General features: G+C 40.3%; 1 protein-coding gene across 4 annotated transcripts in view; it reads left to right on the top strand.

Moving 5' to 3' along the window:
- Window positions 1–14,614, top strand: part of Slc9b2 (solute carrier family 9, subfamily B (NHA2, cation proton antiporter 2), member 2) — a 30,116-nt gene extending 15,502 nt beyond the window's left edge. For 3 of the 4 annotated variants that reach the window (XM_013023754.1, XM_013023759.1, XM_013023757.1), the window contains 6 exons: window positions 3,434–3,540; window positions 8,199–8,348; window positions 9,769–9,877; window positions 10,865–11,001; window positions 12,331–12,551; window positions 14,499–14,614. In XM_013023754.1, coding sequence (XP_012879208.1) covers window positions 3,434–3,540; window positions 8,199–8,348; window positions 9,769–9,877; window positions 10,865–11,001; window positions 12,331–12,549 — 722 coding nt within the window. In that variant the 3' untranslated portion in view covers window positions 12,550–12,551; window positions 14,499–14,614. Of the gene's footprint in view, window positions 1–3,433; window positions 3,541–8,198; window positions 8,349–9,768; window positions 9,878–10,864; window positions 11,002–12,330; window positions 12,552–14,498 lie in introns of those variants that run through there. The other variant, XM_013023758.1, reaches the window with a different exon arrangement.
- Window positions 14,615–17,590: the final 2,976 nt, after the last annotated feature.

Below are 17,590 nucleotides of genomic sequence, written 5' to 3' on the forward strand. Positions count from 1 at the left end.
CTGGAGACAAGAGTCTCATATGCTTTCCTGCCGGGGCTAGCTTTTTTAAAAAAAGATTTTACTGTTATTGTAGAGGTGAAAGACAGAGGAGTTATAGTTACGTGAGACAGGTAATGAGTACAGTTCTTTTGGAACCATGTCTCCCCTTCCCTCTCTCTCTCCCCCAGTTTTTCCCTCCCATTCCCATCTACAAGATGTACAGTTCATCTCCCATATAGTATCTAGTGAGTACCATTGTTGTATTTGTTCACCCTTTGTTTTACCTTTTCTGAGCCACCTTTACCCTCCAAACTATCAAATATGACAAAAGGAAAACAAAAATAGCAACAGCAACTTAAAAAAAACACTCTTGTTTCCTTTTCTTGGAATTCATTACATAAAGTATTATTTTATAGGATCAGATGTACATAGCTTTTGAGCCTTTGTGATCCATTCCTATGAATATCCCCCTTTGGCCTCAATGTATGAATGCCTAGAAACCTATATAATTTATCATGTCCCAGTGTATTATTTTTAATCATTCAGTGTGTTTACTTCTAGATTTATAGGTACATTCTAGCTACCACAAATGAATGAAACCAAGCAACCTTTGTTTCTTTGGATCTGGCTTACGTTGCTTAATATGATTTTTTCCCCAAGTCTTTTCATTTCCTTACAAATGGTACAATATCATTCTTTCTAATAGATAAGTAGAATTCCACTGTGTAAATATGCCACATTTTCTTGATCCATTAGTCCAGTGAGGGGCATCTGGGTTGATTCCATATCTTGACTATGGTAAATAATGCAGCAGTAAACGTGATTGAGTTGGTCATTTTAGTGTGGCAGTTTTTGTGTTCTACTGGATAAATGCCCAGGAGTGAGATTCTGGGTCATAGGGTAGCTCTATGTTTAGCTTTTTAGGAACTTCCATACTGTTTTCCAGAGTGGAACCAATTTATATTCTCACCAACAGTGTAATAGAATTCCCTTTTGGAACATCCTGGCCTGGGCTGGCTTTGAACCAAAATCCTCAGATCTCAGCCTCCTGACTAGTGGGAATTATAGGTGTGAACCACTGGCATCTGTCCTAGCACACTTCTAAAATAAGAACAATTTCTCTTCTCTCATCTACAGCATTTTATGGGCAATAATAGCAATGATTTTAATGGATATCTTATTAGTGCTTACTAAGTATCTGAAGTGGATGTATTTTGCTTGAAATAGTAATGAAAGAAGAACTCAAGGAACTTGCCACACTATTATTTAATACTTTCACTAAATGGATAAAAACAAATACTATACCTTATCTTAGGCAAAAGGCTAAGAAAGAAGTGTTTCAATGTCTTTATTTTTCTTCGACACAGCATGAGTTTTGTCCAAAATTTGCAACTTCCTATCGCTGAGAAAGTGTAAGTGTAGTTTAGCTTCAACTTGAATTTGCTTCATGGAAGTACATTCCTGGCAAAATCACCCATTCTCATTTTCTCGAAGTTACTCTTATATTAAAATTATATATGATTTATACTGATTACCCTAGAACCTCCACCATTCCATCCATTGCTCTAGAAGTCTGCTGTTTATCCTGGCAAATTACTCTTCTCAAAATCCTGTCCTCATATATTACTTCTTGGTCAGGAACAATTAGTTTCCCTTGTCCCTCTTAGGTCCAATACACCCATCCTCTTGTCTCTTATTATAACACTAGTGTGCCTGTACAGACTTACATTCCCACTGTTTTCCTGGTAACGCATCTTTAAAACCATGGTTCTCAGTCCTAGCTGCACATTACAGTTGCCTGGGGAGTATTCTTTTCTTTTTAAAAAACACTCCCATGGGAAACATTACCTTAGACCCATCAAATCAGACCCCTTGGGAATGGAAGCAGTGTAGCCAGGATTAAGAGTCATGGCTTCAGGGTAACAGTTACTTTGAGTTTCATTAACACCAAGGTTGGGGAGGGGGCGAGGCAGGGAGACAGCCGCTGAGGGAAAATGTGGGTAGCTTGAAGAATCTCACTGAGCCCAGTGAGATTCACTGAATTTGAATTTTCTGAGATTGAGCCCCCCATACTATTATTTTTTTTGCAGCCTGACATGCAACAGATTGAAATGAATGAGCTACATGCTTTGACATAAATGTTCTATAGTAATAGCTTGAGCATGATGTTACCATAACACCTAGATGCTTCTGCCTGTGACGCCTTTTATCTGACAGCTATCCTAGCCATATAAAATTACTTCACAGGCTATTATTTTTTAAATAAGAGAAGTGATTACCATAGTAACAGGAAACCACAATTATGAGGGAGCACATTTTTTTTTCCTTAGAATAACCTTGAAAGATTGCTTTATGGGTAGGACAATTTTAATATAATTTTCTACACAATGTGCTAACAACTTTTTACAATTAAAGTTTCCTAAATCATGCTTACTGTGAGAGAAAAACATGGGTTCTACTCTTCTATCTTACAATATTTCTCATAATGATTCTACTAAAAGAAAATTCAGGGGCTGGGAAGTGGCTCAGTGATAGAGCTTGCCTTGCATGTATGAACCCCTGGGTTCAATTCTTCAGCACCACTAATCAGAAAAAGGCAGAAATGGTTCTGTGGCTCAAGTGGTAGAGCGCTAGCCTTGAGATGAAGAGCTAGGCACAGCGCCCAGGCCCAGAGTTCAGGCCCCACAACTGACCAAAAAAAAAAAAAATTCAAAAGTAATTTACTCAATATAATTTTTTTCACTATTATTTTTCTACACTTTTTTCAATGTTTTTTATAATAAACACTTGAGAAGGAATAAGAGGATTTTTAAAAATTTCAATTGCCATATTCTTTAGTTACTATACACACAAACAGATCAAAGTTACCAAAAATAAATGTACATCTATCAGAGTCATCCCTTCCATCGTTCTCCCCATCCTATTTACCTCTCTCCACCAGATTGATTTCACATTTCCTGCTTCCTTTATCATCTCTGTACATTGAGTATTCTGACTGTATTTGTCCCATTCCCTTTCTTCATTCACTCCCTTCCAAGTACTTCCCCTCCCCTCTCACAATCCATTTCAGCTTCCTGAAACTCATTTTTTAAACTGCTTGTTAATTGTTCAAGAGATTTACTCTATCTTGTTTCACTCCTACATATACTATTCTGTAGTCAACTTAAATATATGCATATATAGGCATATGCCCCTGTGTATGTTTTACATGTGAGATTGCATTCTAGGTCTAGGATCCACATTTGAGAATAAACACACATCCTTTTCCTTCCAGGGTGATAGACCTATTTTATCAGGCATTCTAATTCACATATATTTAAGGTTGTAGAGGATAGGAAATGCCCCGAACAATCTCCTTCCAGGGACTTGATGGCTATAAATTAAAGCCTGTGTAAAGCCTGTGCATTGATGGATTTTGAGTTCTGTCTGGTTTGTCTTTTCACGTATTTTTCAGGCTCCACAGTGTTCAATGTCCTCCGAGGTCTTTTGGAGGTGGTGATCGGTGTGGCAACTGGGATTTTTCTTGGATTATTTATTCAGTTCTTCCCAAGCACTGACCAGGTAAAAGAAAGAAATCTGGGAAAGTCAGGCTCTCAAATGTCATTGGAAAATGTATACTAGAACATGCCCCCAAAACCTGGCAAGCATAACACTGAGAAATGCTATCTGCTACAGGGAACTCAAGAAACTAATCCCTCCCAAACCTAACAAACCAATTACTAAATGGGCAAGAGAACTAAAGAGGGACTTCTCAAATGAAGAAATAAAAATGGCAAAGAAACACATGAGGAAATGTTCATCATCCCTGGTGGTGAAGGAAATGCAAATAAAGACAACCCTGAGATACCACCTTACCCCAGTCAGAATGTCCCACATCCACAAATCAGCCAACGACAAATGCTGGAGGGGATGTGGAGAACGAGGAACCCTATTACACTGCTGGTGGGAATGTACACTTATACAACCACTTTGGAAAGCAGTCTGGAGGGTCCTTAGAAAGCTAAAGATTGACCTCCCTTATGACCCAGTCATACCACTTCTAGGCATCTACCCTGAACAACAGGAACCAATATACAAGGACACGTGCACCTCCATGTTTATTGCAGCACTGTTCACAATAGCTAGGATATGGAAACAACCCAGATGTCCCACCACAGATGAATGGATCCAAAAATTGTGGTATCTATACACAATGGAATATTATGCAGCCATTAGAAATGACAAAATAATGGCATTTGCAGGGAAATGGATGGAGCTAGAAGGAATCATGTTGAGCGAGGTAAGCCAAGAGCGAAGAGACAAATGGTACATGGTCTCCCTGATAAGTGGATGCTAAATCCAAAATGTTAGGTGATACGACAAATTAACAGGACTTAAGAAACAAAGAACTCCCACTCATCTGGTCGAACCACTACTAAATATCCCCATGCTGCTGATCACATGTATGGTGTATATGTGTACACCGTTATATGCTATAGACTGTGATAGACAATTTGCTCCAGGAAAGTTAGAATGAACTTGTGACTTTAAATGAGCATCATTATTCCACAATACTGTGAAATTCTGGAAATTATGTAATCACTTAATCACAATCAAAAAAAAAAAAAGAACCTCGGGGAAGGTAGGGAGGGAGGGGATGGTAGGGGGAAAACAATGGAGGGGGTAACAATGCTCAAGAGCAAGTGTACTCATTACCTCACTCATGTAACTGTAACCCTCTGTATAGTATCTTTACAATAAAAAAAATAAATAAATGAAAAAGTTAAAGTGCCTGAGTCCTGACAGTGGCCAGACCTGAGTCCAAGTTCCAGTACTGGCACAAAAAGAAGTAAGAGAAGGACCAGTGGGCTGGGAAGGAAGGAAGGAAGGAAGGAAGAAAGGAAGGAAGGAAGGAGAGAGGGAGGGAGGGAGGGAGGGAAAAAAAAAGAAATGCTATAAGGAGGATAAATGGGACGGCAGCCCAGAGACTCTTTCTAATTTCTATTCTGCACATTTTAATTGCATTGTAGAACAAATAACAAGCACTGCACAATAAGGTAGACTATGCAAGTTTTCTTGAAGTTTTGTAATACCCAACTAAGGATATATATGACTTCTTGTCTCCTTTTTTTATTATTAATTAGATAATAGCATCTTATGCAATATAAGAAGTTATTTCTTCCCAAAGAGATCAGAGTTCTTCACTGTACACAATGACATATACTATATTGGGAGGAAGGTGGTGGGAGAGGAGAGTCTGAGTCAGGATCTGGCTGTGTAACCCACCCAGATTGGCTCAACGCTTGATCTTCCTGGCTTAGCCACCTGAGTGCTGGGATTACAGGCATGTACCACCATGCCTGGTTACCCAGTGATTTCTGAACCAGAAACAAAGGTAGTTGTTGTTGCTTGTTTTTCTTTCACCTTCCAGAGAATTAGGTAGAAATGTTTTTAGTGGGATTATTTTGAAATTTCAAAGTATTTAGGGCTGGGAAGGTGGCTCAGTGGTAGAGCGATGCCTTGCATTCCTGAGGCCCTGGGTTCGATTCCTCAGCACCACATAAGCAAAAAGAAAAAAGCCGGAAGTGGTGCTGTGGCTCAAGTAGTAGAGCGCTAGCCTTGAGCTGAAGAGCTGAGGGACAGCGCCCAGGCCCAGAGTTCAGGCCCCACAACCGGACCCAAAAAAAAATTTTTTTTCAAAGTATTTAGAAACGAATTGAAAACTTAAAGCAACATTTAAATTAATGTATCCATTATTGCAAGGTAAATGGATTTGAAATTTTATCATGCTTCAAAAATCTTATGAATGATTGTATATACAAACTGTGAATATATAAGTCCAGTATGTAAAACAACAGAAATCTAATGTAAATTAAGTCATCGCCTGGGGCCTCTCTGTTCGGTACAGAATTCACTAGCAGCATGGCGAATAAACAGCATTTCACAAGCAGCACAGATACTGAACATTTCCACCAACAGTAAGCATTTGCTTTTTGTATTTTTGTCAGACTAGGGCTTGAACTCAAGGTCTTGTGCTTGCTGTGCATGCCCTCTACCACCTAAGTTATACCCTCAGCCCTTTTTGCTTTAGTTATTTTTTGAGATAGGGTCTGGTGTTTATGCCCTGGCTAGCCTGGACCACTGTTTACTCCTATGTTCCCAGAATAGCTGGAATTAATTCATTTGCTACAGCACCCACCCTTTAATTAGTTGAAATTGAAGCATAAACAGGATGGTGACTTGAACAGCTCACATAGCTAGAAAGCAGGAAAGCTGGAAGAAAACTCAGTATGCATGTCTCTGAGCAATCACTTGGAAGACTTACTTTCTAAAAGTTGTCAAAAAAATTTTAAGTGAGAAGAGAGATATGTATATAATCCTTAGATTTTAAAATGACAAAAACAAATGACTATCCTAGGTCTATTGCTTCTTAAAACTTCTTGATATGCAGGAACTGAGGGAGAAAAAATCAAAGATGCATCAAGTTAAAAAGTAATCAGAGCAAGGTATGGCCTGAGTTTCTCAGGAGGCTGAGATGTGAGGATTGTGCTTAGAAGCCAGCTTGGACAAGAAAGAATGCAAAATATCTCCAATTGAAGCACAAAAACAGCCAGAAGCGGAGCTGTGGCTCAAGTGGTAGAACACTAGCCTGGAGCAAGTAAGCTTAGAGGTTTATAAATTGGTCATGGAACTGAAACAAACAGCTACATAGAACAATTCTGTTTTACAGTAGTTGAATAATGATATTGTCATGTTTTGCTGTAAAGTCAATGTTTTACAAGAAGGTGGATTGTTTTACAATTTCTGTAAATAATTATGAATAATACAAAGAAATATTGAGTAATTGGCCAAGGCAAATATATTTTGAGGTAGATTAGTAAGATCTATCTATCTGTCTACCTAGCTATAAGAGTTTTGTCCCCATAACAGTAATGCATAGCTGTGTCTTAAAGTAAATATTTTTCTTTTATTTACCTCAAAATTTCAAAAAAAAAAAAAGAAGAAGAAGAAAGAAAGAAAGTTTAGGGACAGTGCCCAGACCCTGAGTTAAAGCCCCAGGACTGGCATGTGTGCATAAGCATGTGCGTGTGCGTGTGCGTGTGCGTGCACACACACACACACACAGAACTATATATTTAACTTTTATAATGATATAAGAAGTTAAAGTGGTGTTGTGACTCAGTTGGTAGAGCACTAGCCTTGAGCACAAAGAGGCTCAGGGACAGTACCCAGGCCCCAGGTTCAAGCCCCACAACCGACAAAGAAGAAAAGAAGAAGAAGAAAAAAGGAGGAAAAAATTATAGCCTGGCACTGTTGGCTCACGCCTGTAATCCTAGCTACTCAGGAGGCTGAGTTCTGAGGATCCAGGTTCAAAGCCAGCCCAGGCAGGAAAGTTTGTGAGCCTCTTATCTCCAATAAACCACTAGAAAACTGAAAGTGGCACTGTGGCTCAAGTGGTAGAGCACTTGCCTTGATCTGAAGAGCTGAGGGATAGCACCCAGGCCCAGAGTTCAAGCCCAACAATCAACAATATATATAGAAGTTGTTAAAACAGAGCTTAGAGAGGTTTTAACAATAGTTTAAAAAGCCAGGCTTGCCAGACACTGGCAGCTTGTGTCTTAAAATCAATCCTAGCTACTCATCAGGCTTGGTATCGGGAGGGAAGATTGTGCTGCCAGACCAGCCAGGGCAGAAGAGCCCGAGAGATTCATTCTCCACAGAGGGAAGCGGTACATGGTGGTCACACCATTATCCTCACAGTGATGGGAAGCCTGAAGTGGACAGATGGTGGCTCAGGCAGGAGCCGGATGGGAAGGGAGACCCTATTGTAAAAACAACCAGGAAAAAATCAAGGCTGCAGTTGTGGCTCAGTGGAGTTACGCCAGCATGGCCAATGAGAGACCCTGAGTTCAAACTCTCAGAATTCACACACGCACGTGCACACACACACACACACACACACACACACATACACGCACGCACAACTTTTATCCCAGGTCTGTCTGGCTCCAGAACCTATATGTGTTTCTCTACTAGTCCAACTCTGCTTTGATCCTACTGGTGCAAGGAATTGGTGTTTCTAAAACAGAAACTTGGATTTGTTACTCTGCTCTGTTAAGGAAGAAAGAGTAGATGTTGCTGTGCAGTGACACAGGCATTTAGTATTTCCCTCTAACTCCTGGAGATGGAAAGATCGGTTACTTGGAATAGTTGAATGGATCACCTCTCTTCTTTTTCAGGACAACCTTGCATGGAAAAGAGCTTCCCTCCTCTTGGGGTTCGCAGTGCTGGCTGTGTTCAGCAGTGTGCGGTTCGGTTTTCCCGGATCTGGAGGGCTGTGTACCTTGGTCATGGCTTTCCTTGCAGGCCTGAGATGGGGCACCACCAAGGTGCATTGTACTTCCAAGTTCTTCTGCTCATGACTCTTTTGGTCAAATTGATTGAAAGGGACACCTTCGTAACATTAAATGAGTAACATTATTACTTGTAAAAGCTATTTCCTACCTATACAGAAATGTAAACCCAATGCCCACATACAAATCACTGTTTTACCTTTTACACAAGTCTAGATGCTAGGTACCAGTGGCTCACACCTGTCATCCTAATTACTCAGCAGACAGATCTGAGGATTGAGGCTCTAAGTGAGCACTGAGAGACTCTTATCTCCAATTAACCACCAAAAAAGCCAAAAGTGGAGCTGTGGCTCAAGTGGTAGAGTTGCAATCCTTGAATGAAAAAAGCTAAGGAACAGAGCTCAGGCCCCAGTACCAGCACAAAAAAAGAAAGGGAGAGAGAGACACACACACACACACACACACAGAGACAGAGAGACAGAGAGATTAGATAGGAGAGAGAGATCATGGCCATATTATCCTGAGATAATCTTTGTTCTTTAATATCTGCAGGGTAGTTAAGCCACACTTAACAAGTCTCTTAATAACACAGTGGTGGTGTTCTAGTTTCATGTCAAGACAAACAGTGCTTTAATAAAATATTTTACAAAAAATATATTTCATACACTGTAAGACATTTCAATTCTAAAAACCACAGTCATTGTATATGCCAGTTCAACTGGCACATCCTAATTTCTGAAGTGTTAAAATGTAAAAAAAAATAAAAGACATTAAAAATCAACAAAATATTTCATATCTTTGAATTTCTCCATGGCATAAATTCCTAGAAATAGGGTTGCTTAAGGAAGTGTGATCACTTTTACCTTTGGTCATATCAATTTACTCCTATAAGAGGCTTTGTCAATTTACAGTTCCAACAAAGTATGAGAGGATCTGTTCTTCTGATTTGAGTATTTACTCGTCATACATTTTGTTAATTGAGTAGATGAAAAAGATGTAGTATGTCTGATCTAAATTGCATTTTTACAAATGCACATTCTTTACAATTATTATTATTAGTTACAAGACAATTGTCCTAAAACCTTTGACCACTTTTATAACGTTATTTGAGTTTTTCTTACTGATTTTCAAGAAAATTAACATTAACAATATTCATTTTCTCAGTATACATTATGTTTTCTCAATATATACTATGGAAGTTATCTTGTTGCTATTTGTTTACTAACACACTTTTATACAGTTGAATTTGACAAGATCATATGCAATTCTGATTAATGAAGAGACTAGATATTGGTGACCCAAACTAAATGTACCTAGATCATTTTGCAGTAATCTTATGAACTGAAAAGCAAATATTTAAAATATTTTAGTTTATACAAAATTTTTGTGTATGACTACTTGTATTTGCATAAAATTACTGTGTATGTCTTATTTTTTGTTTTGTTTTTGTTTTTAGTCAGAGGTTGAAAAAATAATTGCAGTTGCCTGGAATATTTTTCAGCCCCTTCTTTTTGGGCTCATTGGAGCAGAGGTATTTGTTGCATCTCTCAGACCAGAAACTGTCGGTAAGAATTTCAAAGTACTTGGGTTAAAGTAAAATCTCTTTATATTCAGTTGAAATATCCTCAATAGATATGGGTTCAGTACTTCCCATGATCACAATTATATGAAAACTTAATTATGATCTGTCTTTTAGAGTAATTGGCTAGAAAATGATGCTTCACAATCTAGAACCACAGCATGTGGAAAGATAGATGGATGGATGGACAGATGGATAGACATTTCCCCCAAGGATAAGAATGTACATACAGTCTTGTTCAACATCAAGGACCAGAATTTTGAAGATAACTAATTAGTTGGGGATGGGGCGGGGGGTGAGGGGGGGCACTTGTGCACTAGGGTGTGCCAGTCCTGGGGCTTGGCTCTCTCAGCTTTTTTGCTCAAGGCTAGCATTCTACCACTTGAAGCACAGTTCTACTTCCAGGTTTTTGGTGGTTAATTGGAGATTAAACTGTTTTAGTACTGGAAATTATCTATGGTTATGGTAGCGAAGAAGTTGGGGGAGAATGCAGTCAAAAATTTAATGTTGTCAGTCACTGGTGGCTCATGCCTATAACCCTAGCTACTCAGGAGGCTGAGATCTGAGGATTGCAGTTCAAAGCCAGCCCAGGCAGGAAAGTCCAATTAACTACCAGAAAACCAGACGTGCTGCTGTGGCTCAACGTGGTAGAGTGCTAGCCTTGCCCTGAATTCAAGTCCCACAGCCAATAATAATAATAATAATAATGTATATCCTACAAAATCAAAAAAAGTGAGGGAAGAGATGGCTTGGGAGAAATGGGTGAGAATGTGGAAGGGGTGACATTGATCAAGATGCATTTTATTTATAAACTGCTTTGTTGAAAACAACCCCTTCATACAACTACTTAAAGGTATGAAAATTATGAATGTTTTAGTATTATTCCTGTTGGTAGTATGTGAATCAGTAACTATACATGATGTAATTTCTCCACGAATATTTCATTGTTCCAAAATCTTGGTGTTTCTTACAGGCCTTTCTATTGCCACCTTGGGCATTGCGGTATTAGTACGAATTCTGAGTACATTTCTGATGGTGTGTTTTGCTGGTTTTAACTTAAAGGAGAAGATATTTATTTCTTTTGCATGGCTTCCAAAGGCCACAGTCCAGGTAATGACAGCTAGGATGGCTAAACGTTGTAACTGTTAATTCTGGATGACACCTCGAAATGTTGACTAACAAGGCTTATCTACATTTGGCAAAAGTAAAATATCTAAGTTGGACTTTTTCTTTTGAAGACTTGACAATAATTTACTCTTTTTTTGTCAGTTGTGGGGCTTGAACTTAGGGCCTAGGCACTGTCCCTGAGCCTCTTTGTACTCAAGGCTATTGCTCTACCACCTGAGCAACCACCTGAGTGGTTTATTGGAGATAAGAGTCTCATGGGGACTTTTCTGCCTACCCTGGCTTTGAACCACAATCCTCAGATCTCAGCCTCCTCAGTAGCTAGGATTACAGGCATGAGCCACCAGCGCCCGGCTCTACTTTACTCTTTAAGAGTTTTATTGCTGTATATTCTGAATAGAGAATTGCTAATCCTTTAACAGAAATAGCATGGTCCATTTTCATGTTTGGGAATGCTTTGATGTCATAATATCCATGGATTATCAATTATATTCGAACAGAGTCTTTCTACATAAAGAAAGTGTGTATGGGGAAAAAAAAAAAACTCCAATGATGCTTTACCATCATCCCTCTATCTATGGCTTCATTGTCAGTGGCTTTTGTTACCTATACCAACCACAGTCCAAAAAGTATTAAGTGGAAAGTTCCAGAAATAAGTCTTAAATTGCATGCTGTTTTGATAGAACATGACAGTTTCAGCCATCCTACTTTGTCCTGCCTGGGGACAGGCATCATTACCTTGTTCCAAGTGTCCACACTATACACACCATCAATCCTCTTAATTATTACATGGGTGTCATATCACACTTCTTAAATTCCAAGAGATTCTTATTATCTCAGTTATGGCCCCAAAGCACAAGAATAATGACACTATTAATTTAGAGATGCCAATGAGAAGCTATAAAGTGTTTCCTTCAGGTTAAAAGTTCTTGACTTAATAAGGAAAAAATGTATATAGAGTTTGGTACTATTCCAGATTTCATAAATCCACTGGGGATCTTGAAACCAAAAATAAGGAGGTAATGCAATGCTGTTTTTCTAGGTATTATTCACAACTAACTTAACTTCCTGACACATGTCTCAATCTTGACCCAAAATCTGTGCACCCTAGTGATCAAGGGATCAAGAAAACTCTTATAGATGAGTGCTTGAGATTGTTCACCATGTACTTGTTAGAATGCCTATTGTTGTTAACTAAATAGTAACCACCTAGTTCCGATTGGATTATATGTTTTAGACAAATGATATCAAACAAAATTTAACTGTTGGGTTCCTGATATTTTGCAATTATTGAAATATGCAAACTAATTTTAGGCTGCAATAGGGTCTGTGGCTCTGGATGCAGCAAGAGCTCATGGAGAGAAGCAGTTGGAAGAGTATGGAATGGATGTGTTGACAGTGGCGTTTTTGGCCATCCTCCTCACAGCTCCAATTGGAAGTCTGCTCATTGGTTTGCTGGGCCCTAGGCTTCTCCAGAAATTTCAACACCAAAATGAAGATGAAGTTCAAGGAGAGACTTCTGTACATGTTTAAAGGTGCAAAGAGAAACAATATGTTCATGTTAGAATATACTTTAAAATTTTTTATCATGTATACCTGAAATGGCTATTCTTATTTCTATTATTTTTGCTTGTTTTGCCAGTACTAGAGCTCGAATTCAGAGCCTCTCACTCACTTGCTTTGCTTGCTCACAATTGGTGCTCTACCATTCAAGGCACGCCTCCAGCCTTCAAGTTTCCTTCTTCTTTGTCATCTCCCAACTAAACCATTTCACATAGAATTCAAAGTATGATCTAATCTTGTCAGATATGAAATATATACTGATTTAACTTATTATTGGAATTTTCATCCTACAAAGTCATCCACAAAAGAAAAAATTACTCTCTTCATCAGAATACCGTATCAGCCCTACAGAATACTGTATCACCATAACAGGCCCTTTTGAAACTAATTTTAATATTTTGTTCTAACTAGACTTCGTGTTTTATGTGAATCTGACTCTGTTCTGAAGATAAGGAATAAGGAGATAAATTCTTGTTGTGACTCCAAGAAAGTTTCAGTTTTAATCAGGCCCTGTGTTAGTCATCTTTCTGATGCAGTAACAAAATACTTGAGATAAGCAGCATAAAGGGAGGAAATATTTGCCTTGGCTCACGTTCAGAGTTTTCAGTCTGTGGTCGGTTGGCTTCACCGCTTTTGAGCCTGAGGTACAGCAGAACACATGGAACAAAGCTGCTTGACCAATGGCCAGAAATCAAAAGCAGAGGGAGAAAAGGGGCCTGGGTGTCAATAGCCCCATCAATGGCATCTCCAGTGACCTCATTTCCTTCTACTAAGCCATACGTTTTAAAGGTTCCCTCACCTTCAATAACACTGCAGGCTGGAGATCAAGTACAAGGCCAATGGAAGACACTGAGATATAAACCATAACAGACATTAAATGATAAATAAGAGAAAGAGAACACTCTCAGTAGACACAATAACTTTAGAAAATTGACGCAAAACAGAATAGGATACAGTAAAGCTGCCAGCACAACCATGTTCATAGCAGCATTATTTACCATAACCAAGGTAGGGAATCTGCCCAGATTCCCCTCAGTGGATGAATGGATCAAGAAAATATGGTATATATACACCATGTAATTTTATTCATCCATTAGAAAAAAATAATATTGCATCAAAGAAATGGAAAGACATGGAAAATACTATGTTAAGTTAGTCGGGCCCAGAAAGACAGCGGTTACATATGTGGAAGCAAGAATTAGTTTATGAATATATAAGTATATGCTAAAGGTGGTATGAAATTTTATACAAATGTGTTAATGGAAATATGGTAGATTCAGGGGGAAACTCAAATAATGTAATTCCTTAGAAAGGCAAAAACCATAGTTCATAAATACCAGGAAACTAATACTTGAAAGGGGTAGTATGGAGTCAAGAAGAGAGGTGTAGACAAATGAAGAGAAGTGGGGAGAAAATGTGAGGGAAGGGTGAGTTGGGAGAGATGGATGGGAATGTTAAAAGAGGTGACATCAATAAAGATGCTTTGTACTCATAAACTGCTTTGTTGAGTGGCAGCTCCTGTGTACAACTACTTAAAGATAATTAAAATATTTTTTAAAAACAATACAAGGGGGGCTGGGAAGCTGGCTCAGTGGTAGAGTGCTTGCCTCACACGCATGAGACCCTGGGTTCAATTCCTCAGCACCACATACACAGAAGAAGCCAGAAGTAGTGCTGTGGCTCAAGAGGTAAAGCACTAGCCTTGAGCTGAAGAGCTCAGGGACAGCACCCAGGCCTTGAGTTCAGGCCCCACGACTGAACCCCCCCCCCGCCCCCAAAAAAATACAAGGGAAGAAATAATATAAAGTTGAGCAGTAGAAGTTGTTTTGAGTATCAGGAGTAAAGATAGATAAGGGCAGTTTGTATGTCTTCCAAGTTTGGACTTTGTCCAGTGACAGTTGCTTTTCTTCTATTTTTAGGAGAAGCCTGGGCACTTCATTAGAGGAACTTGGTGGAAATCTTGTCACATCCCAACTCCAGATTCATCTTCAAACCCAAACAGCTCTGCTTTCCTTGTCTTTTTTCTTTAACTAGAGTTATCATGTACGATTTCTTAAGCAGAAAATAAAAAGGTTTTGTACTGAGAGCAGTATATCAAATGTTTACTTTGTACCAGCTCCTGCCATATCACATTTATTCCCACACCACCATCACCACACCCTCCACAAATGAGAAAACAAGCTGGGGAGATGGCATATTTGCCTTGGTCCCATCGCTAGAACGTGCTGGAACTGACACTTGAACCCAGGGACCCCTGACTTCTAGAGACTATGTTTGTGTCCCTTAGCTATCAGGTTGTATTTAGGCTGATTTGGGGGTAAGCGTGGATTTTGACCAGTTTACTTCTAGTACCTGCAACCCCTGGACATGACTGCTTAGCTCCAATACCCAATGATGTCAACTTTGTCCCCGGACTTTTACAACCCAGTAGGTAAAGTATGGAGAAGACATGATGAAAGAAAAAGGGCTGAATAAAGAAACGCAAAGCACAGCAAGACTCACGAGCCCCCCAAACTTTCATCTCAGCAACCACTAAGTGCTGTTATGGGACCCACAGCCTGCAGCCGTAAGCCACGCCCCAACGCCGCAGCCACGCCCTCCGCGGAAGCCACGCCCCCTGGCGTGGAAGCCACGCCCCGAGGCGGTGAGCCCCACCCCTTCGCACAGCTCTGGTCCCGGGGTTCAGGCACGGAGGGGGCCCGGGAGCCCCGGACAACTTGAGCGCAGCGCGTGGCTCCCTCAACGGTTGCTGAGCGCCTGGTCCGGGAGAGAGCTGCCAAAGGAATTCATTATAGGTACGCCCAGTTTTCTCACACACTGCCCTGTTCAGGCTGGCCTCGAACCATGATCCTCAGATCTCAGCTTCCTGTGTAGCTAGGATTTACTGGCGCGGCCCGTGGGCGGCCGTTTTCTCAGGGCACGTCCCACGGGTCCCGCTTTGCCTCTTGGGTTTCTTCCCTCCGGGTGAAAGCTCCTGCCAGGAAGGAAGAGGAGGCCTTTCAGTTAAGATCCCTTGGCAGAATGACCCCCCCCTTCAGATCCCTGGACCCCGAGGCAACGGTGACTCTTCTCCACTGAGCCCCACGCGCCCCTGCGCTGGGAGAGCCTTTCTGGCCCTCTGATACCCTGAGATGGACAGTTGTGATTATTCAAGCACACAAGTCCACCACTTGAATACGAAGGGGAAGGTGAAAGAGGAAATCTAGACACGGTGCTGGTTTACCAGGCCATAGGGATGAATCGTCACTCTCAGAAAGTTTTAAATCGCACTTTGGATCGCCGTTTACATTTTCTGCTGTCCTCTTACCTTCCATGAATCTCGTATTTGCTTCTTTTAGATCAGGAAATGGAGGTTCAGATAGGTTAAGAATCTTGATAAAGGACATGTACCTAAGTGGCAGAATTATCCCTGGAGTAATTTGCCTTTTTTGCTGTTAAATGGATAGATGGATACTCCACTGTTTGCAAAAAAAAAAAAAAAAAATTGAAAATGATAGCAAAGAAAAACTCTGCAGGGTAGAAAGTACCTCCGCTACTCAGAAATCTCTCACAATAGGGCAAAACTCCTTTGTAAATTCTTTTTGTTTGTTTGTTTTTGTTTTGTAGGTCGTGGGGCTTGAACTCTAGGCCTGGGTGCTGTCCCTGAGCTCTTCAGCTCAAGGCAAGTGCTCTGCCACTTGAGCCACAGTGCTACTTCCAGTTTTCTAGTGGTTAATTGGAGATAAGAGTCTCTTGGCCTTTCCTGCCCTGGCTGGCTTTGAACCGTGATCCTCAGATCTCAGCCTCCTGAGTAGCTAGGATTACAGGGGTGAGCCTCCAGCGCCCTGCTCCTTTGTAAATTCTTAAACTAACAGAGCTGGGGATTGTGGCTCAGTAGTAGAGCCCTGGCAAGAACACAAGTCACCAATAAGCGTTTCTTGGTCCTTTCATATGGGCATCTACAGTAGTTTGTCCTGTGTACGTTATATACTGGGCTTTCCATGGATGTCTGCCAAATGAAGAGTGCCAGTCATTAAGCAATTTTAGTGGAGTGGAAGGGATAGAGGTGTATGCTTGGATCAGGGGGCATATTGAAGGAAGTGCCAAGGAAAGTATTTGGAAGGAAGACTTCAAAACTGATAGTTTGCTGGGCAAAAGCAGGTATGTGAGGTAGGAAGATGGCATACTAAGTGAGTAAATTTTGGAGACATGAAGTGTAGCAAATTGCAGAACTGAAATTTAGTGAAGAATGAGAAGGAACGTAGAGACGAGGATAGGTATGTTGATTTGAAGGTGAATTTAAGGAGCTTGATGATTTTGTTTTATGAGAAACCATTGAAAGATTGATTGATTGATTGCTTGATTGTGGGGATTGAACTCTAGGCCTGGGTGTTGTCCCTCAGCTCTTCAGCTCAAGGCGAGTGCTCTACCAAAGAGCCACAGCACCACTTCCGGTTTTCTGGTAGTTAATTAGAGATAGGAGTCTCATGGACTTTCCTGCCCAGGCTGGCTTTGAACCATGATCCTCAGACCTCAAACTCCTGAATAGCAAGAATTACAGGCATGAGCCACTAGCACCTGACTCATTAAAAGATTATTAAGCAGAGAGTTGTCCTAATCAAACATTGATGGAAACTGTTCTTCTTTGCAGAAATTACACATAGGTAAAACAACACAGGAGGTGAAGAGAACAGTTAAAGGCCATTACAAGATTAAAGGGAAAATATGCTTATGGCCTGGACTAGAGAAGGGGTAATCTATCTGGAGAGAAGTCTACATCATTTAAAATACTTCTTAGCTTATATTAACGTGATCTTGTAACTTAGTGAAAAGTGGCAGAAAAGGGAAAGTGGGGTGAAAGAATTTCTCAGTCTCTAATTTGAGGAACTAAATTGATGCTGCCTTCTAAGATAGGAAATGCTCTGAAGAAGGAGTAACTTGGGCAAGGAAAAAATCTTGATTTCAGCCGGGTGCTGATGGCTCACACCTGTTATCCTAGCTACTCAAGAGGCTGAGATCTGAAGATCATGGT

Source organism: Dipodomys ordii, unplaced genomic scaffold, assembly GCF_000151885.1.
Source record: "Dipodomys ordii isolate 6190 unplaced genomic scaffold, Dord_2.0 Scaffold70, whole genome shotgun sequence".
Taxonomy (NCBI): domain Eukaryota; kingdom Metazoa; phylum Chordata; class Mammalia; order Rodentia; family Heteromyidae; genus Dipodomys; species Dipodomys ordii.